The 22423-nt window shown below is 31.6% G+C and overlaps 1 protein-coding gene across 1 annotated transcript in view; it reads right to left on the bottom strand.

Moving 5' to 3' along the window:
* The window catches only part of LOC129216254 (pre-mRNA-processing factor 6-like), a 59227-nt gene extending 37794 nt beyond the window's left edge, over positions 1-21433 (bottom strand). Inside the window, exons 1-8 of the mRNA XM_054850452.1 lie at positions 21344-21433; positions 13605-13749; positions 10178-10237; positions 8071-8170; positions 6482-6600; positions 4794-4872; positions 3208-3302; positions 2949-3024 (exon numbers count right to left, since the gene is read on the bottom strand). Of these exons, the coding sequence (XP_054706427.1) occupies positions 2949-3024; positions 3208-3302; positions 4794-4872; positions 6482-6600; positions 8071-8170; positions 10178-10237; positions 13605-13702 (627 nt within the window). The 5' untranslated portion in view covers positions 13703-13749; positions 21344-21433. The remainder of the gene's footprint in view (positions 1-2948; positions 3025-3207; positions 3303-4793; positions 4873-6481; positions 6601-8070; positions 8171-10177; positions 10238-13604; positions 13750-21343) is intronic.
* Between the last annotated feature and the right edge of the window lie 990 nt (positions 21434-22423).

Here is a 22423-nt window from a genome sequence, read left to right on the forward strand (position 1 = left end):
GATATAAAAAGCTTAACTGGTTACAAAAAAAGCAAACATCAATTTTTTAAGGTCCTTAGTATTTTATAACCCAGATATAAGTCCCTGCATGACCTCAAAATGTAACCAAATGTTGCTCAATTTATTATTACTATTTATTTACCTAATTCTTCTGCAGAATGTTGATGTGAAAACTATTTCTATATTTGCCATGTTATCACTTAAACAGCAATAAAATAAATAACATCATAGTCTTAATAACTTCTCAGTTTGTTCTTCCAAACATCCCTCATGCTTCCTTTTTTTTTTTTTTCATTTTGAATATGACAACCTAGTTTGATTTTGAAATCCTGAAGTTCATCATTGAATTGCTTATACTTCTTTAATTATGACATTGAAAAGAGAGACTCTTTGGTTCACAATATGTTTCTTTCATAATTTCATCATGTCTTTCTATAAAAAATATTATACACTGTAATACATGTGTATGTATCAGTTTTACCAATTTATTTATATTTAGCTTTAAAAAAAAATCCCATTCACTTTTTGCATTTTTTTGTAAAATACCCAGTTTTTGGGTATTTACCCTGGCCTTGGGTAAATACCTGGGTAAATACCCAAAAAATATTTACCTACCCGCTGGGCATTCACCCGATCCACATCACTAGTGTCATTTGAACACAAAAAAAAAAAAAAAAAATAGAGAAACAGAAAAGGCTCGAAATTTTCAAACTATTAAGTAGGAAAAAAAAAATTGTAAACTTTACTGCCATTGCTTAGTTTGCATAAAAGCTCAAGAGAGCTCAGGTTCAAGCAGTTTTTTCTTAACTTTCACATTTTAAACAGAATTGTAGCAAATGAATGTAAGCTGTGAAGAATATAGGGATCCTGATTTTTTTTTTTTTTTTTTAATAGAAAGTAAGCACTGTGCAATTCACTTTTTAACTTAAAGGAAGAAAAATAAATGTTGAAAACAGTTTCATTTATCAAGTTTATTATGCACTACGTACCTCAAAGCAAAAACAACACAGTTGTAATTGTTTCCCGATTTTGAGATTTCAATTCCTTTGCATCTCGCTAACATTTTAATACTTAGGGTAGTTGGAATGTGGAACCAAAAACTAGAACATTTTATTTTTTATTTTAATAATTAATGAAGCAATTTACTTTTTGGAGACACCAACATTCAGTTCATTGTGGAAAATTACTTCTCGTTTTTGAGATTTTAATCCTTTTGTAAATATTTTACGCATCAGAAACTTTTTTTTTTCGTTTTATTAACTCTCAAGAAAAAAAAATTGTCCCAAAAGATGCATAGTGTTAATGAATAAAAGTCGATTCCAAAAGATTCAATTCAAAATCAAGAAATATTCAGCCTATTAGTGCTCTTTCACACTACCACAAATAACTATGCACTCAGAGACATTTTAAATGCCTCTAATTGCATGCATTAACAATCGGAAATATGTGTCAAATATTCAGTTAGGAGTGTTTTCACATTTCCTATTTTAAACAAAAATTTAGCATGATTAAAAACAAAAAAGGAAAAAAAAGAGAGGGGGGGGAGGTAATTAGAATTCAAAACATAACATAAAATAATAATTTTACAAAATAATAAAAGAAAACAAAATGTATCACTTGAATGTGATATATTTTATTTTAATTCAAAATGTCAAATTATCTAAATGTTAAAACATTTAAAGAAAAAAAATAACTCTTCTTTCCCTGTCAGCTTTTTTTTCATCCTTACAAAGTTAAGTTTTCATGGAATTGGTCACAATTATGGTCTTCTTCTTTTTTTTTTTTTAAATTAATCATTTTATTTTACTCCTCCAAGATAAATTTCACTCCTCCAAAATGACAAGGACTTCCTGACATTAATTTGAACATACTTATATATATAATAGCAAACTCACTGATTGAGTAAAGCTGATGTCACCAACAATGAAACTCCCACCATAACTTGATAATTTGCTAATATTTTCTGACAAAAGTTTGACATGCAGAGAAATGCTTTACTTTGACAAGGCTGAACTGGATCTGGTAACTTAACTGTTTTACTGGAAGATTGGTAATTTTAGGAGAATGGAAAAATGAAAAAGTGATCAACAATGAATGCTATCTACTGGAGTTCAGGGTTAATCCACTGAAGTGAGGGAATAAAATTTCAACTATCAAAATATCACCAAACAGGCAGTGACGTACCTACACTTTCTGTCGCCCAGGGCGGTTCCTCAATTTGCTGTCCTTTTGATTGGAAGTAGTTAATATATTAAAGAATCAAAAGCAATTTAATAAGATTTTAATAAAGAAGAAAACAAACTTTTTTTTTCCTGCAGAAGAATAAAAAAAAAAAAAGAATTTAGAGCCAAACCAAAAACTTCCAAAAGTTAAGTCCTCGGATTTTTTAGTTACGCTTTTAGAAAAAAGGCTTGGAGCTCCTGGCAGATTTTTTTTTCAATGAATTATGTACTGTTTCCTCCGCAACAGTTAACTTTAACAGTAAAAAGAAAGAAAAACATGGTCCATTGACTTTATACCACTTTCTCCCTTAGTCTTCATCTTCTGACGAAGGAAGAGAACAAATAAAGAATAGTGCTAAGATATCCACAAGAAAAGCATGTTTTGTATTAGAGTGATTTCATTATCATTGTCGTGCCTTACGATTCGAAGATCTTTTTTTGCCTCCAGTAATCAACCAAAAGCATGATTTCCTTATTGGGAAAACCTGTTACATTTTTTTGCATCAAAAGAGTGAAATTGTCGCCCGGAGCCGACTGCCCCTTCCCTAGCTACGCCACGGCAAACAGGCAATTTTTTTCGTTTAAATGCAGAAGCAATTTTCACCTGTCATACCTTGACGAGCGATTTTCTAGCACTGAAATAAACTGTCTGTATTTGATTTCAAAATGTATCTATCAATTTAAAATTGTTTCTTTAAAAACTACCAACAAGACAACAAATCTTACTTGCTGAAGAGGATCAAGGGAGGATTCTCCACCAATTCCAGCTTTTGCCAGGATGGAATCAGGCACTGGAGTGTACCTAGGGTAAATAAATTCATTTATCATATGTAAATGCAGATTAAATTGGAAGTATTAATAAGAATTGCAGTTCCTTATTTAACTACTTGCCTGAGAAACTAATTTAATATTACAAAAACAATTTTTGAGAAAGTTCTTTTTTTTTTTTTGTCAAGATACAAAGCAAGGAAGAAAATAATATTACTTTTCTGGTCTAGGATTCCTTTGACGTTTATTACGAGCATCTCCCACTTCAGGAATGTTCTTCCATTCATCTTCACTAACATCAGCCAGATCTCTCTAGAATTGCACAAGAAACAATACTTTAAAATTTTACATAAAATTAAAATAGGCGTCTACTTCAAAACATGAAGCAATGTTACATTCTAGTGCAGAATGTAATACATAGAAATTAACTTTTTGAGCAATGATGAGTTGCTATTAATCCTTGCTTGACGGTTTTGATGCTCCGTTCTTTTTTCAGATTACCATGATGATGAGAATAAGTATAGCTTGCTGTTTATGATATTTATTTAGAGACTAATTTTATTACTTATATTAAAATTTATTCATATTAGGTAAATAATTTAGATATTAATTTAATTATACACAAGAGCTGACAATGTGGCTTTTGTCAGATGTCTTTTCATCTGTAAGCTCACTTTCTTTGCATTAAAAATGAGGCACTTTGTAACCCTGAAACACATGTATGCAGCTTTCCTGCTGATTTGGTAATTAATATGTTGTTTTAAATTTTTTTATTTTTCTAGCACAAAGGTATTAATTAAATTCAGGTAAAAGAATGTTAGCTTCTAGCAAATTTAACACTTTTCTGTACAAGGAAAATATAAAAAAGCAAAAAAAAAAAATGTATCTCACAAATACAAGAGAAATTACGAAAGAATTTTGAGGACAGTAATCAGGCGCTAAATAAATATCTCTACAATTGCTTATTGCTCTATTTAGTGCTGTTCCTACTGGTATGGATTCAATTCTTCTCTTCAATTCTGTAGACAAACACCCAGAGTAGAATTTTTATTTTGATTGACCCAATGTGTCACTGCTTTGAACTACATTTAATGTTTTTAATATAATGGTGTGCATGTTATTATATTAGTATCAAAAGGTTTATAATCATTCCTTAGCATAAATTTTAGAAATTTCAAAAACTTTTAAACACTAAAACTACGATATTTTAATTGCATCTAAAAGTTTGATTTTGAACTACTTTAATAATTGGTTACAAGAATAAATGATGAAGTGTGCTTTTATTCACAAAGAAATGATAGCAATGATAAAGAATCAGAGTAGAAGAAAAAAAGAGAAAAACAGTTTACACATCATAAGAAAATGTTAATTAAAAATATTATAAGCCCTCCAAATAAAAAAAAATACAACAATAAAAAAAAGATGTTGGATTTCATAGATTTTCAAGCAGTCGCTAATTTTTGAGCAATAATCTTTCCATTGTGGCTCTAGCAGCAAGGTTGAATCACATTAGTACCATTTTTGGCATGAAAAAATTGCTATCCCAATCTTCCCATGCCTCTTCCATGTTTAAAATGCAAAATGCAAAATAAACTGTCAATAATTTGTTATCAAGTTTTAAGTAAGTGTTTTGTTGATGGTTATTCAATATCCAGTACATTATTTAAAATAACTTTACTTTTGAATGAAACTTTAATATTTTCATAAGAATACAAATAATTTCTCATGCCCCTTACAGTTTAATAAATCAAAGTTGTACTATAATGGAATAAAAAATTAAGCTTCATAGCTAAATACACTTACTTTCAAATCCGAAAACTGCATCTGAATTTTTGGCCGTTCTTGACGATACTTCTCCAATTCTACTTTTAATTTCATTTCTCTGCACAAAAGTTCAAAATGGTTAACACCATCAACTTAAAAAGGTATCGTCAAAATAACAAAGAAGGATATGAATTAGTTAATAATTACTGCTAAATTAATATTTTCTTTCTGTTTACGAATACATGCTAATTAGTGTTCTGAGTTTTACTGAAAAACCCAACTAATCAGATTAAGTCCCAATAGAATAATCTATTCACCACAGCTCTTATGTGCAAAAATCGACCATAATGTGGATTCAATGTGGTTGTCACAACAGATATAACTTTTGTCTCTCTGTACCTCAGATAATACCTGAGCTATAAGAGTGAACCCACGTTAGTAAATTGGAATTTCACTTACAGTACCAAGTTAAATAAACTCTCTAAAAAGACACATAATTTCCTTATTAAATGCATCACATATTACCTGATTTTTTTTTTATACATTTTGTTTTTATAAGAAAATTAACTTTTTTCCACAATGTTTTGAGTTTTTGTTTGAGAACTATTTAAAATTGTTTAAACTGTCAAATTAATATTAAAGAAATTTCTAATTAATACTTGGTTTTAATTCTCAATCGTAATTATGTACAAAATTACATTGTTATTTAATATATTTTTTTGAAATTCAGTCAATTATCTTAGTTTTGCCTTTTTTCCCAGTTTTGATTACTGTCCCCACAAAAATACCACTTTGCCAGCAAAAGGACCAACCTTATGTTAAGTATTAATACTACCACCACAGTAAACCAACTGTAAATTAATCTTAGAAAAATCTTTTTGCTTATCAAGTTATTAAAAACCTTGACCATTTAGAAATAAATGCAACAAATATTAAAACCATTATTTTCATACTCACGATATAAAGTATGTTTTATCATACTGCAGGGAGAAAAAAAAAGTTTTAAATACCTTTCCCGTCCGGTCTTCAAGCCAAAGCTGAACTTACAAGCTCATATTTTTGGGGAAATGTTAAAAATGGTGAGGAGACTAAAAGTAATCTTTGAGAATTGTTGGATTCACGATTGTCAGGCTTTTTCCACCATGGGAAAAACTATTTATTTATAATTATTAATATAATTTATTATTGTTTACACTAATATGTAACTAACACTTTCCTTTCATTATGGATTTAATAAGTTTAGCTTAATAGACAATCATTCTATTTGAATTTAATTATTATAAATAGATTATAACTAGCAATGTAACAGAATTCTAATGAAGGAGAATTAGAAAGACAAATATATATATATATATATATATATATATATATATATATATATATCACAGCATAGCAAAAAGTTTTGGATGCTATCAAACATATATAAAAAGTCAGCGGATTTTTATTTGGACTTTTTGTTTCATTTCTTCAAAAAATTTCACAAAAAATGAACAAAATAGCAATTTAAGTTGAAGTGCACTAAGGTTTAGGACATATAAGACAAGGACACTCCTTTTATGCAACATAGGGGAACGCAGTGATAATTTCAGTCATTTAACAAATAAAGTTTCATGGTCCTATAACTCAACTAATTAAAAAACAGATTTAAGGTTGACATTTTGCTATTTTGCAAAACTAATACTTGAAGAGATTAATAAATAAAAAAAATCAACACAACAATCAATAACCTGTATTCTTTTCTTTTTTCATCCATTCTTTTATCAATCGCTTCATAGATGGCATCAGCTTCCTCGTCATCTTTATCATATGGATCCTTACTAAAAAGACTTCCGCCATATCCAGCAAACTGAAATGAATACATTTAACATTCAATAATGTGTCTCAATGTGCTGTCAAATAAACCAACATCAATATTATGACAGAAATAAAAAGTTACAAATAGAATTAAATATTCAGTAAGCTACAAAAATTGGGTATCTTAACATAATTTAAATACACCCAAACCTGTTTTTATGCAGCCTTTTTTTATTATATTTTTTTTTTGTACGGTATATTAAAATTTCAGATTGGAATTCAATTGACGAAATTATTTTTAAAACGAGTGCGAGGTAGTATCTTCAAGTGACGACTTGGGGAGTCACTGTGACCTCCTAAAAATTTCCTTATTCAGAAAATTTGGTCCGAGTACTTAGCAAAAATTATCACCACTTTTTGTTAAAAGGTTACAATTTTGTAAGTTTTGAGTTATTTTCTATGTGAGATTTTTTTTTATGTAGTCCTTATCCACCACATAATTTTTTTTTTTTTTTTGCAATTGTGTTGCAAGAACAACTTTTTAAAGCTACTCATGAACTTTTTAATGAGATTTATTTTATGTGGCTCCTATCCACCGCATAAAAACAGGTTTGGGTGTATTACCAAACCCAGCAACAGCATTTCATAAACCACTTGCAAATTTTGTTCAAAGAAAAAAGTGTTCAAGTGTATTTTGTCAATGCTGATGCATGTGAAAAACAAACTTTTAACAAGAAAGCTAAAAAAATAAAGTTGTATTCCAAAATGCTATTTTAGGTTTATTTCAATTTATATTTTACCTGTATATTGTCTGTCTGCATTAAATTTTTCACTTTTATGGGACATTTAACAGAGCAAACTATACTACGACATCTACGTGCTAGAAATAATTCACAAGTTAAGAATTTTAAAAAAAGAAAGCTGTACAGACTTTTTTTACACAAAGAATACCAAGCTTTACGAAAGAACAACAGGCATTTGTGAATGTAATATACATAACTAAAAACACAATTTTCATTTTTTTTCTTTTTTTAAATGTTAGAGATTCTCTTTTAAAAAATAATCAGAATACAGGATAATTTGAATTGTTACCCCTTGCTTCAGATTTCCAGTGCAAAGCAAAGATAAAATCTTAATTGGTGATACATATTAATTTAAAAAACACATCAGCAAGCTGAAAATATTGAAAAAAAAAGAGAGTAGTAAAGTATCTGAAAAATTACATGATGCTATATGCATTTATTACGCATTTAATGCTAAAACTCAACATATAGAGCAGCCGAAGCTCTGGTCATTAGTTGCCAAAACTTTGGTATTTGGCGCTTCAGTCGAATCGCGCTTCATACCATCTCTAGTTTTAATGCATCGATAAATTTCTTTTTTTCATTATTGGCTAATGATAATTATCCATTAATAACTGATAAATTATAAACAGAAAGAATTCAAAAATTTTAAATAAGTAAAAACACAGGTTTCATCAGATATTCAAGCTTCAAACAATTTGTACAGAGGAAAGTATTACCTCGTCATAATTTGAATCATTCAAATCTTCATCATCATCCTCTTCTTCATCCTTTTGTTGCATTTTTTTCCTCTTGTTAGGAGGAGCATGGCGATCATCTCTATCAATAATAACAATAATAGTGAATTTAAACTTTTAAAGAAAACTTTCTTTAAAAAATTCAACAGATCTTAAAACAAAGAAATGAAACTAGATTTTATTTTATTTCCTACGCTACATTGAGTTATTCTTACACAGTGAAATTTATATTTTTGTACAATAACCCTTCAGAAATTTGTTTATTCTTACTTTATTTTTAATACCCATAAAAAGAATAAAAATATCTTAAAATTAGCTTCTTGGGGGGGAGGACAGCTTTCTGTTTATTATTGCAAGTTATTTCCACACAACTGATTCGTTTCATTTCATCTGATAAAATTCACCCTTGTTTGTATTACAATAGACAAAAATGAGCAAAATGTCTTATTAAACATTGCAGTTTGCCCTTTCCCCTTTTTTTCATCATAACTAAACTGAAATAAGTATTGGCATCCCTTATTATGGGTTCATTAAATATTATTAATGAAATTAGGTTCCAAGATCTCTAATCCATGTTTGATACAATTGAAATGTGATAAAGATAAATATGAGTTTTGTAAAAGACAAGTAAAACCCTTGTTGTTCATTTTAAAACATGATCCCCCCCCCCTTCTTCTTTGCTGTAAAACAGCGGTTCCCAACCCATGGGCCGAACAGCGTGTTACAGGGCCATGGACACAGGTAGAGAATATGAACCAAAGTAATATCTTGAGGTTTTAATTTTTGTTTTTTACGAAAATTCACTCATTAGTTTTACCGTCACTCAAAAACTGTCCTCGGCAGAAACTTTAAGATTAAGATTTTTCATACTTCTTAAAACTTTACCCCATAATTGAAGAAGAAATCTAATAAACCAGAAACAACTATAAAGAAAATTGTGAAAGAAACTAGTTATATCTTCAAACTAAAAATGCTCATCCTTTGCTGAACTGGCATGAATATAACCAGTGAATTGAGGCACTAGTGGGACTTTCGACAACCTACCTATTTAAATGAGACTTTTCATTGCAGTTCCTTTAAAAAATAATATAGAAATGCAGTGAATGTTGCGAGATATTTCAGACTAATAAAACTATCCAGTTTCAATCCAGATATCAACTCCCTCGTAGAGTAAAAACAGCGTCAAAAATCCCATGGAGACTAACTTTGATGACTTCTTTTTGAGTTTTCTTGAAGCTATGCCAGCTAAGTAAATGCAATGAAGCTATATTCTTGCTTTAAAATTATTTTGAAATTTTTTCTTGTACAGAATATCTACATTAGTGCTGCAGCATGAGGGGAAAAGGGGATTAACATCTCCAGAACTCCTTGTTTTAATGCACTTTCAATTCTAATACAGCACATTTACACTTTAGGAGTTATTTTGAGATACCACCAACCTCCCCCCCCCTCTAGAGAAAGTAAATTTAGGCTGTGTAATTAATCTAGAGTAGTTAGTGGGCCTCAATGGTGTTTTCTACAAAACTGGTGGGGCGCACAACTAAAAAGGTTGGGAACCGCTGCTGTAAAATAATTTATATTAATATCACTGCATAAAACATCTCAACAAAAACAAATTTAATTAAATAAAGTAAAACAAACAACTAGAGTGGAGAAACAAATATACAAACAGAGAATAAAAAGATACTTATAACCTTATTACAAAAAGTAAACACTTAACATGGAATACACCGCCAACTCAGTCAATTCCAGCCGAGGACTGCAGTTTTGTGCTTATTAACGCTCATCAGCCCGGCATAGGAGTGACTGAGCTGGAGGTGGAAAATCTCTTAAGGAAGACAAGAGAACCAAACAAACTGGTAGCTAATACAGAATTAGCACTGACCAGACGAGTGACCGAAGCAATGGTTTGGTTCAACTCGAAACTTTACGTGATTTTACTGTCAAAGGCTATGGAAACTCAATAAGTTGGAAAATAAATAAATGATAATAAGTTTCTTTTCTTTATGAAATGCAAATACAATAAAATTAAAAATAAATTAAACATTTTAAAAATGGAACAAAAATATTCGGAAAAAAATATACTTACGGAACATCACTTGCATCTCTTGCTGGACCAATATCAGAACGTGTAGTGAAACCAGTAGCTCTAAAAATATAATTAAAATTAATGAAGGATAAAATTCTTCACCTAAAAAAACATAGTTGCAAGAAAAAATACATAAACACTTTAAAAGTGTTTAGTTACAATAACAAGCAGAAATAATAATAAATGTATTTATTTTAATAAACCTAAAAGTAAAATGCTTAAAATTTTTAAGAAACCATACATTTACATTGTCCTATTTAGCTGTTCATATGTTTCATTGTTTTTTGATTATGACTATTAGTGTTGCTACTTATCTCAGTGAAAAAGTTTTTTGTGTTAAGAGTAGAGATGAAAACTAACAGTCAGGGGAAAAACGGAAAATTTCCGAAAAAACGGGGGGGGGGGACTTTTTTCCCGAAAGGGTTTATTCATACTTTGGAAAAATTGAAAAAACGATTTTTTTCAACTTTTCAGGAAGTTTTAATTGAAATTTTCCGCAAAAAGTGATTAGAAATTTCTCATACTTAAATTCTGAGGCAATTTCCTCCCCCACCTCTTTCTTCTATGTTAAAATACTGTCTAACTTTGATAATGCAAGTTGTAGAATGATAATATAATTTCCATGTAGATCAAAAAACATTTCATATTTTATCTAATTAAACTTACTATTATGTGTATTTCTGTCAAGCAGAAAAAGATGACTGGATTGCACATATTTTATAAAGCTTAACCCTTTATATGTTCCAAGAAACATAGAACTATTAAGGAACCCTATTTTTATTCATAAAAAATAAATTTTTCTTTTTTTTCCGAAAAAAAATGGTAAAAAAACGTTTTTCCACCACTTCAAAATTTCCGGAAATTTTACATTTTTAGTTAAGAGCACTAATGTTTGCCCTCAATGGGCATCACTTCTAACTAAAAAATGTTGTTTCTAAAGTACATTTATTGTTTACTGCACGGCCCAGTGGCAGAAACGCTGCGACACAGCGACGATGTCGCGGACAACGGAACCCAACCCTATCGCGGACAGTTCTGTCCGCGCTAAAAAAATAAAAGTTGTCCGCAAAAAAAAAAAAAAAGAAAAAAAAGAAACTGCCCGCAGTGAAGAAAAAGAAAAAATAAAGCTGTCTGCAACTGTCGGACATGGACATAATGAACTCCTGACGCAGGGAGAGAATGATCGCACGCATGTGATTGTTCTTGTTCACAAGCCTGCCACACTTATAAACCAAAGCAATGCGATCTTTTTCAAATTATTTACTGAAAAAGCAAATCTGAAATCAAAATAAAGCATATTTCTGTGTACAAAAAAAAAAAAAAAAAAAAAAATTTAGCACATTTCTGTGATGCAAGCGATACATAACTAACATAGTGAATAATTTTGCTTGTTTGTTTTTATCACATCGTTAGCAATGGTGTTATAAAGTTCTCTAAAAACGCAGTGTAAGAACTTTTTCTTCCCGCTAATGACTTAAAAAAAAAGAAAAAAAAACGCATTTATCGGCGCATTGAAATGCGATCGCTTCAAATACGGTTACCAGCTTTAAAATTATCGCCATTTAGTGTCTGGCGTTAAACCTTTACTCATCCTGTTTTTTTTTTTTTTTTTTTTTTCACGACTCCGAATTTTCGGTGAATATGTCAGTGATATTAATAAAATTCAATATGCACCCCCTGTTAAATGGTAATTCTAAAATTATTTTATTTTAATAAACTTTTATTTACCGTTTTTATACTTTTATTGCTTCCATTTTGAAAAATGCAATCTGATTAAGATTGCATCCGATATGAGAATTGAAATTTCTCTTTTCTTTGAACCCAACTTTGCTTCATATGAAGGCAAATTCATGAAAAGTACATTAAAACCATCATTTTAAGATTTTAAAACGAAATTCTGTTTTTGTTTGAGTCAAAATCTTAAATGCTGAATAGATGGTTTAATTTTAGTTTTGCTGCAACTGTGTCTATAGATATTAATGATCTGTTTATCATAGGCTTCTAAAACAATTTTTAAAAAAATAATTCTTTTATGAGCCGTTTTTATATTTTCAAAAAATGAATTGATTTTTCACAAATAAAATGGACCCTGTGAAAACTCCTGGACGGACCCCTGTTCAATAGCCAACGCATGTTTGCAAATGTCAGGTGCCAACCAAGGACAGAGGTGAGGGGTCATCAGATTGCACCATTGAAACTTTTAGGGGGAGGTAATTTGAGAAAGATTTTGATCTCCGTTTGGGGGGGGGGAGGTCTCTTTCTTGGAGAGGGGAGTGATTCAAAGAATTTAGGAAAGTGCACCATCTACTTTGGGGGGGGGGGGGGTCCTGCCTTATTTCAAAAATAATTATTTAAAAGAGACTCGTTTATTATTTTTTTTATTGAAACTACGCCCGAAATGTTGCAGACAGATTATGAAGTTCTAAAAGCTTGTCGCAGACAGCTACAAAACTTTCTGCCACTGGGCTGCACGGATTCTCAAACTGAATGCCGCGGCACACTGGGGTGCCATAGGAAGAGGTGAGGGGTGACGCAAAGTGTCTGTCGTATCAATATATATGTACGGTGAATGCCCCAAATAATGCCCAGTTGCTCAGTGAGGAAAAATCCCCCATTCTTCAATACATAATAACAAAAATTCACTAGATCCTTTTTCATCGTTTTCAGAAAGCTTAAACGCATGATGAAGTGTTTTCGACCAGCCACTTTTAATTACCGTGCAACAGTGTAGCAAAAGTTGTTGATGAGGAGTGATGTATAAACCAACTGATCTTATTTTAAGGTAATTTTGTTTTTACATGGTTCCCTTAAGTTTAACTAGAATAAAAAAAGTTGCATACTGTTCCAGAAACTTAAATTATGTAGTTGATGAATTCAAAAAGAATAATATTGTTGGGTGCCTTCAATTTTTTCCCGAGATTTGGTAATCTGGAAAGGTAGATTGTAGCAATGGTTTGCCTTAGTAAAACTTGTCCTAAAATATAACACCGGACACCAGAGTATTTGGGAGGAGGATATGATTCTGTTCTACATATGCTGCATGAACTGTGCGTACGTTTCGGAACCCCACCTCCCTTTAAAATAACGACTTATTCTTATTAGTTGTTTATATGATAGAGATGAACTGAGGTACCGTGAAAAAATTCTGAATCATCAAAAAAGTTTGAGAACCTTTGGTTTACTGCGCATAAAAAAAGGGAGGGAAAAAAAATTTCAACATTTTTTGAAAAATGTAAAACAAAACTGATTTACAAATAGGCCCAGATTTGAATTTTAAATCTTAATCCAGGATGATAAATAGTAAGAAATAAAAAAAATAAAGAATGCTTTCAGTAACAAAATTGCATTATATGCTTTAACAATTCACATTGCATACCATTTTTGTTTTAAATGCCATTTAATAGAAGCTTGCTTATGAAAGTCTTACCCTCTGCCTACACCAGCAACATATCCAAGAGGTGCAGGCACACCAATAAAATGTTTCTTCTTCTGGCTCACCAGGGCACTTGGGGCAGTTGCCGCCATTTGTTGAAGATTGGTGATAATTTAAAACTTATCAGCAAACTTGAAATCTGAAATAAATAAATTGATTGTTTGGGCAGATTAAATATCTTATAACCAAGGACCTTCTGCAAGAAAATCATTTTTCGGATCATTTACAAACTACAGTCGGACCTCCATATATCGAAGTAGCAAATTTCAGGAAAAAAATTCGATATATAGAAATTTTGACATATAGAAACGATCTTATTTTATCCTACAAATCTCCTAAAACCATAAAATTGAAACTAATTTTACTGTATAAAACCCAATTTCTAATTTATACGAGCATCGGATTAAATGAAAGTTGAAAAATAAAAAATTAACAGAAATTACATTTTTGCGCCATCATACATCTTCATTCTTCAGCAATTCACTTGATTCGCAACATTAGGGAGGTTTCGTTTTGACAGTGTAATCGAAAGAAAAGTAAAAAATCAATCTACTTAACTTGAATAATTTTTACTGAAGCTAAAAAGACTAGGAATGACAATCAACAGACAAAAGGGATAACTTGAAACTGATTTTACAGTGTTACTGGTTACAACTTAGATTTGAAATAAACTTGAGGGAATTTAAGAACTCCAGAACGGAACAACGACCTGTCCACACAGCCCTCAACCCAGATTCCTTATGAGTTTCGTAGCAACTTTAGTGAACATAATTTTCTCCCCTAATTTTCATTTTTCACGAGACAAACAGTCTGAAGTGGAAAAAAATATACGAATGTCTCGAAAAAAATTTCGATATATAGAGATTTTTTGGATATATAGAAACAATTTTTCTATGTAATGAACATAGAAATTTGCTGGTATTTCAATATATAGAAAATTTTGATATGTGGAAGTTTGATATATGGAGGTTCGACTGTAATAACAATTTATAAAATTTATCATCCTAACACTTTACAATAAGCACAATGTTTCTTAATTTATTTGATAAGTGGAACCCTTTTCAATATCCACTTTTCTCGTGGAACTCCTGGTTTATCTTCAATAGTATAGTTTGAATGCAACATTCAAAAATAGCTGGCTAGCAATAAAAATGAAAAATATTCCAAAAAATACTTATTGTCATCAAAAAAAAATTTTTTTTTTAATTTTAAATAAAATGTCATTTTGAAAAAGTTTTGTATTCTTGTACTTTTACACAAGTCATACATTGACAATACAATTAAGTTTTTAATCCACAACCTATTTTGATGTTTTATTAGCTTTTTATTTGGAAAAATATCTACTAATGCTTCACTCACAATATTTTAAGTCGACTGACTATTTTGAATTTAGAAAATGAACTCAAAACTCTTGATTGATTTCCATGGAACCCTAGGGCCCAGTAGCAGAAACTTTCTAGCTAGTCTGCAACACTATTTTGGGCAGTTAAAAATAATCTACAGCATTATTAGTAGTTTTATTTTAAGTTCTCATAAAATACACAAGTCCCTTGTAAAGGTCAAGACTCAGTAATTATCTTCAATAGTTTATATTGAGGTAAACATACAATTCTGTTTTTGGAAACTTAGGCAAGTAATAGTCTCGTCTATTTCCATCTTGCGAATGACCAAGCATGGCGTCCACGTGAAAAATTCATGATTATAAATAGATTTTCGAATTTGTTACATGAAAGTAGTAACAAATTCAAAATCCTTGAAAAACTACAATTTATACGAAATAGTCAGTTTTTAGCACATTAGCCTCTAAAGCAATGAAGACAAGATAATATTCTAAAGATAAAATTTTGCATTTTTCAAGGCAATAATTAAGAATTACCCGAAAAAATGGCACATTTTGCACTTTTCTTGAGTTTTCATTGTAATTAACATCCAATTCCATTTATGAAAATGAACTGTCTGACTGTCACGAGAAAAGCCCCCGCCAAAATGTCTTCGCCTGTCTGTTGCTATAACAACGAGGTGTGTCTCATTTTCCCAAGGGAAGCTTAGTGTTGGAAAAACCCATACGACTGCACAAGGCAGGAGAATGAGTGCCAAAATTGCGCCAAAAAACCCCTCCTGCTAACCCTTGCAGAAATTGAACGAAGTTAGTTTCTATGGCAGTAAACAGGCTCAGACTTAACGGCGGGAGCTTTTCTCATGAAAGACAGTAAACCTATTAAAGAATCTTGTGTACCAAACCAACATCTTGGGAATCACCAAACATGGCAACTATGCCAAAAATTAAGATGCTAAATTCTGATTTTTTTGCAAAAAATAATTTATAAATAAAAATCCTTATGAGACTACATTTTAGCTGAAAAATTTTTTAGCACTTTTGTGTCCAATGAGGATAAGGTGAAAATTTAAAGTTATTTTCATTAGTTTTCAGTTAAGTAAAACATCCAACTCTGCTTTGTTTTAGAAAACTTAGGCGACTGTTTTTCTAGCTGAAATGCTGAAGCATCCATCGCCTTTCCGGTAAAAAAACGATCTTTGCCAAGTCGAATTCCTTTTTTTTTTCTTTTATTTATTTATTTATTTTTTCTATCTTTCTTTCGTTTTGTTCTTTGGAAAAAAAGTCTGCAGACCTCTGAAAAATCTGCGACGCACGTCTCACAGTTTCTGCTACCGGTAGGATTCACAAGTTTCTGCCAAGGTGGTTAAAACCACTGGTGGAAACCAGTTAAAACTGGCATGGTAAAAACCACTTTCTGCCATATTTGGGGCAGAAACTGGCAAAAACTCAAAAAATGATAAAAAAATTAATTATTGACACACAATAGAAAATGCATGAAAAAAATAGTTAATTGTTAACCAAAGCACAATTTAATTACAATATCATCACAGTTCAAAATCAAATGCTGCATTGTTTGCACCCTGCAGTTGCCTCTTAGAAAGATAGTTTCTAAAATCTAAACAGTTTCACAATTTATGCACAAATGAGAAACTTTAGAATATTCTTGCAACAGAAGAACTAGCAGGCAATGCATCAAGGAACAAGCATTCTTCGTGAAACTGTCATCGATTGTAATTTTTTTTAAACTGGTTCACCATGTAGTAACTTTAGTAGTGACAAAAATTTGACTGAAAAATTAAGTTTCGAGAAATGTGGCCAATTTGTTTTGCAAAGCTGTGACATTAGATATAAAATATATGTCAATATTGGCAAGTAAAATTCTGGTATTTTCTTCTTGAAGATAATTTCCATCACAAGTAATTTAGATGAAGCCTATAAGCGAGCAAATTACAATTAATAGGTAAATATTACGAACATCTGGAATGGAATTGAAAAGTTGCTTTTCCGAACTAAATCAAGGGATAGGAATCATAGGATCAAATCATAGAATTATTTTTTTTTAATGATGAAATGAAGTTTAATTTTTTAGTTTACTTAAACAAGTTTCATTTAGTAATTATTTGAATTATTAAAGAGACTTTTAAGTTTTCGCCAGTTTCTGCCGTCTTTTACCATTTATAACCAGTTTCTGCCACTGGCATGGCAAAAACTAGTTTATGCCGGCAGAAAGCCAACCCTGGTACCGGGCCCTTGGGAGCGAAATATATATTATATACTAGCCGCCTGCGGCGACCAGCTGGTCCGTCTTTTTACGCCATTCGCCTTTTTGCGCCAGAGTTGCCGCCTTCAGCGGCTGCTTAGACAATTTAGCGACGGTATTAATCAATGTTTTTCTCTTTTCTCTCAATATTATCATTCGCCTTTTTACACCAATGTTGCCGCCTTCGGCGGCTGCTTAAACAAATTTCGTGATGGTATCAATCAATCTATATCTATCTATATCATTAGTAGTTTGAATAAAATATTTTCCAGATCTATCTCCAGTTTCGTTGTTTGGAATATTTTTAAAGGAGGGGGTGACACAAACGACATACTCTTCACGCAAATTTTGTCAAAAAATAACAAAAAGCACTTCCACTTTTATGTGAAAGCATTGTTTTTTCAAAGTCATGGTGTGTGTGTGGGGGGGGGGGGGCACTGACACCCCATTGAAATTCCTTAAATGACGGGCATGCCTCTTTCTTGCTGTCCATCTACTATATCGAACTCTATATTTGTCTATCTATCATTCTATACGATCTGCGCATATCTACCTCCTAACAGTACAATCTTTTTTTATTTATATAAGTATTAATTCGAAAACAAAAACATTTTTTGTCCACTCAACCTCTATCTATCTCTGTATCTACCTAACCTAACCGCCAATTCGTAACAGAAACGAAGATCATGCAAAAAATCGCGGGCTTTATTTATTTAATCAAAATAGCCCTCAAAAATAAAGGCTCTATGTTCCCCGTAGTGTTCAAAAAGTAGCGCTTGCAAAAAAAAAAAAGGTGAAGAGAAGGCAAACGATTTCAGTTGGATCACGTGATGAGGTAAGCTCGGAACTCAGCCGGCAAGCGAACAGCTCGCGTTGTGTTCTGCCATTAAAAAGATTGTAAAAAAAAAACTATTGCGTATTTTTCAAAACTTTTTTCTTCTGAAGGGGGCGGAATGTTTTTACTATTACCAACTAAAATTTTAGAATTGAGGGTTCAATACTTGTCGCAGGATGGGTTTCGAAAAAAACTAAACCCCAAAAAAAAATGTAAAATAAAGGTTTTTTCAAAAACCTATAACAAATACAAAAATTGCTTTATCTTCAAAATTTTTTCATTCATCATATTTAAAATTAAATTTCCTACACAATAGTACAAAAAATATTCGTCTGGCGCGATTGGTTCGGGATCTGTAAGGTCAAAAGTACTAAAAAGTGCTAAAAATAACATAAAACATTAAATAACTTTTTTTCTAATTAAAATATCAAAAATCGAAGCCCGAGGGGCTCTCCTCTGATATGCCCCCCTCTTGGCGAGATTTTAATTTTTCGCTCGATACGAAAATCGCCAATAAGGCGATAACTTGGCAACCCTGGTTTTGCAACTTGAACGCTGGAAAGTAGTTTCTCGAAGTCTGTCTTTTTGCACGTGTCTGTGTGGTAGGAGGTAGGTGCTCATATGTTCCGCTCTTAGGGAGATTTTAAGTTGAATACTCTAAAATAAAGTTTCAATTCAAACTTTATTTTAGAGTATTCTTTTTCTTGTTGTTTTTTAATGTTAATTTAGTTGAATTTTCTATTTTAATTATGAGTTTGGTTTGTGATGTTGTCCAAATGTATCAATTGAAATTTTTGAATGAATCTTCTTTTTCTTTTTCGTCAGGTCGTCCAACGTTTGGACGTACCGGAGTCCTAAATAGATTTTTTATATTTAAACTAATTGAAAATAAAGAGGTTTTTTTAGAATTTTTAAGGGAAATTGGTTTACTTAAGAATGAAATGTTATGTTCTAGATGTAATTCTGTTATGAAAATTAAAAAAACTAAAAAATGTTCAGATGGGTTAATTTTTTTTTGTAGAAAGGTTATTGGGGGTGTTGTTTGTGGAAAAGAAGCAACGATCAGGAGTGGGTCATGGTTTAGTTCTAGCAAGTTGAAAATAGAGGAGATTTTTTTGATAACATATGAGATTTTAATTGGGACCAAAACTGCTGATATTGAAAGTCAATATTTTTTTTCATCACAAACTTTAGCCGATTGGCGAAATTATATTAATGAAGAAATATTAAATTACATTGAATTTAAATCCGAACAAATAGGGGGGGTTGGGAAAGTTATTGAAGTTGATGAATCTAAAGTTGGGAAAAGAAAATATAATCGGGGACATGCAGTTGAGGGACAATGGGTTTTTGGGGGGGTTGAACGGGGTTCGGGGAAAACTTTTTTGGTTGCTGTTGGGGATAGGGGTAGGGAAACTCTATTTTTGGCAATTAAGCAGTGGATACTACCAGGCACGACGGTGCATTCCGATTGTTGGAGGGCATATGATACATTGGGGGAGGAGGGGTATGAGCATTTAACAGTCAACCATAAACTTAATTTTGTAGATCCAGAAACTAAATGTCTTAAATATTTTTGTAAAGTAATGATAATAAAAAATGGGATAATTTCCCTAAGAGCGGAACATATGTGCACTGCCTCACGTGAGGAAGTAAAAGAAAAGTAAAAAAGGTAAGTGAACATATTTTGAATTATTGTGTTTTTAGTGTGTTTCTGGTAGTTTGTATTTTGGTCTGGTTGGCATTTTTGTAGCACAAAAATGGTGTTAATTTCACATAAAATCTGTGACTTTATTGTATACTGAACGGAGGAGATCTGTGACTTATATCCGACTGTGATGTATATTAAAAGTCGGAGGGATAACGGACCGAGCGGCAGCGAGGTCCTGGCGAGCCCGAGGTCTCATAGTACTTTCGTAATGAGACCGAGGCAGGGCCGGCGAGCCGAGGTCTCATTACGAAGGTACTATGAGACCGAGGGCTCGTATCCCGGAGAAACAACGGAAAAAAATTAATGCATTAATTTCATTAAATAATTAATGACATAATTTGAATTTTTCCTGTTGGCGCTAAAAAAGCATCGCTAAGAACGATGTATGACATATGACGTCATACATAGTTTTCTTGGCGACGCTTTTTTGGCGCCAACAGGAAAAAGTCGCCAAGAGGGGGGTATATCAGATTTGTTCCGCCCGAGGTGCACATTTTCAGCAAAAACTGCACCTGTGTACCAAATTTCATCTTTCTAGGCCTTATCGTTTTCCCAGGATGCGCGCCACAAACACACACACACACACAAACATCTTGTTTTATTATATGTATAGATATTAAGGAGTGCTGCATTAGCACATTGAGGAAGAAGTTTGAAAATTATTGCATGGAACATATATAGAGAATATAAGAAAGTGCTAAGTAGGGGGTGAAGAATAAGTCTGAATGCTTACTTCGGGGAGAATATTTGCAATCCATGGGGATTTTTTTTCTTTTTAAGAAAACAAAAAATGACTTTTGTTACTTTTGATGCCATGCAGTGTTAGCTCATTTGCCTTTAACAAAACAATTTTAGATTAATATTATCACTATTCTACAACTGGGAGATTGAACATCCGCTCACTTTTGGACATAAATACGCACAATATTACTTTCTGAAATCAATAGTTTGTTTTGTGTTAGATCTTTTCTAAAAAAACTGGGAAACTTAAATATTATATGTTATCATAAGTTTAGTTAATGATGATTTTGTACTACAATCTTTGCTCTAATTTTTTGGCAATAAAAATTTACACTAAAAGAAACTTACAATTTGTAAATTGCAAAGATCAAAACCATACGAAATTATTTGGTCATCTACAGTTGGCAAAGTGTTTTAGAAGTTCGAATTTCCTTCCAAAGGGATCATAAAACCAATTTGTACACAAAACTAAGGCAAGAGAGTAATGAAATCCAACCGCTTCAACCTAAAGGGTAGGAAGTTGTTGGAGAAAGGAAAAGAATGATAACAATAAACTAAAGTTAGAAAACGATCCAAAAAAGAACATAAAATCATTCACAACACTAGATAAGCATTAAAGTTAGGAAAAGAGCAACAAAAGTAGCATTTATCAAGCACGTAGAAGAGTGTTATGATCGCATCAACCAAATTAAATATTAAAAAAAAAAAGTTCCTAGACACTTTATGGAAGAAAAAGTAAACACTAAAATAATCTTAAATTCATAGCCGGTGTTTTTCCTGAATCGAACAATTTACGAAAGGTATACTTTGTTCTATGAAAACAAATACTGTAAATAATAAAAATTACCTCTTACACAAGCTTAAAATGTCAGAATTGTTTAAAATTTTAATTAATTAAGCATGTTTGTCTTCATGTAAACAACACGAATTGAAGAAGAAGTAGTTTAAGTTGAGTTGTAAGAAACCGTAGGAAGTGAGTAATATTTAGGTATAGGAAGTGTCTGCTACTCCTCGATTTTTCTAGCAACCTTTGTAGTAACTTGGCGTGGTTTCAGACGTCCTCGATATTTGGCGATCACGTTCGCGTTGTTTATTCCAGTGAGAAACAACTGCGCCTCGTGCTTTTTCGGCATACTTTCCTCTATGGATAGTATTTTAAAGATCTAATTATTGTAATTATAGAGGAATGACTATTGAAGTAGGGGCGAAGTTTTCCACATTTGAAAGCTTACAAGACAAATTACGGAAAAAGAGAATTTTGTGCATTTTGATGTGCAAGATTCTGCTAAATTGACGAGTGATGTTCATATTCGACACGTTAAAAACATGGAAATGTCGAATTGGTGTATTACAAATTAAAATACACCAATGTTTTTGGCGGACGAGAGTGCCAAAAAAAGGAAAGAAAACAAAAATGAAAGGAAATCTATAAGTGAGTATAAGTTTTGTGTGTTGACCAGTACACCGAACTGACATACAAGAAATATAATCTAATTTTCTTACAAGTTGCTTCCTCTTTAAAAAATAATACTACGTTGCATGTATAAGCTGTTTTATAAGGTTATAAATAAATACACTGCTCAAAATGCGTCGCAATTCATTAATGACTCTAAGTTTGCCGATGATAGGTTTTATGAACCGTATTTAGTCACCAAAGAAGATATCTATTGTTTTTGAGACCTCGATTTGGTGTATTTTTAATCAACATTAATGTAGCTTTCTGTTTGATAATACATTTATTGCATTGACTGACATTTTTTATACTAAGAGCTCCTACAGCTCAACAGGCAATTAAAATAGCAATAGGTAATTATTTTATACTTAATGCCAAATTGCTTCATGTAATATCTTTTCAATAGTGTGTTACAGCTCTTTTACTGTGTGTTATTCTTGTTGCACTGTAATGTTTGTATTATATTCCTGGCTT

This window comes from Uloborus diversus, chromosome 2, assembly GCF_026930045.1.
Source record: "Uloborus diversus isolate 005 chromosome 2, Udiv.v.3.1, whole genome shotgun sequence".
In the NCBI taxonomy this organism is placed as follows: Eukaryota; Metazoa; Arthropoda; class Arachnida; order Araneae; family Uloboridae; genus Uloborus; species Uloborus diversus.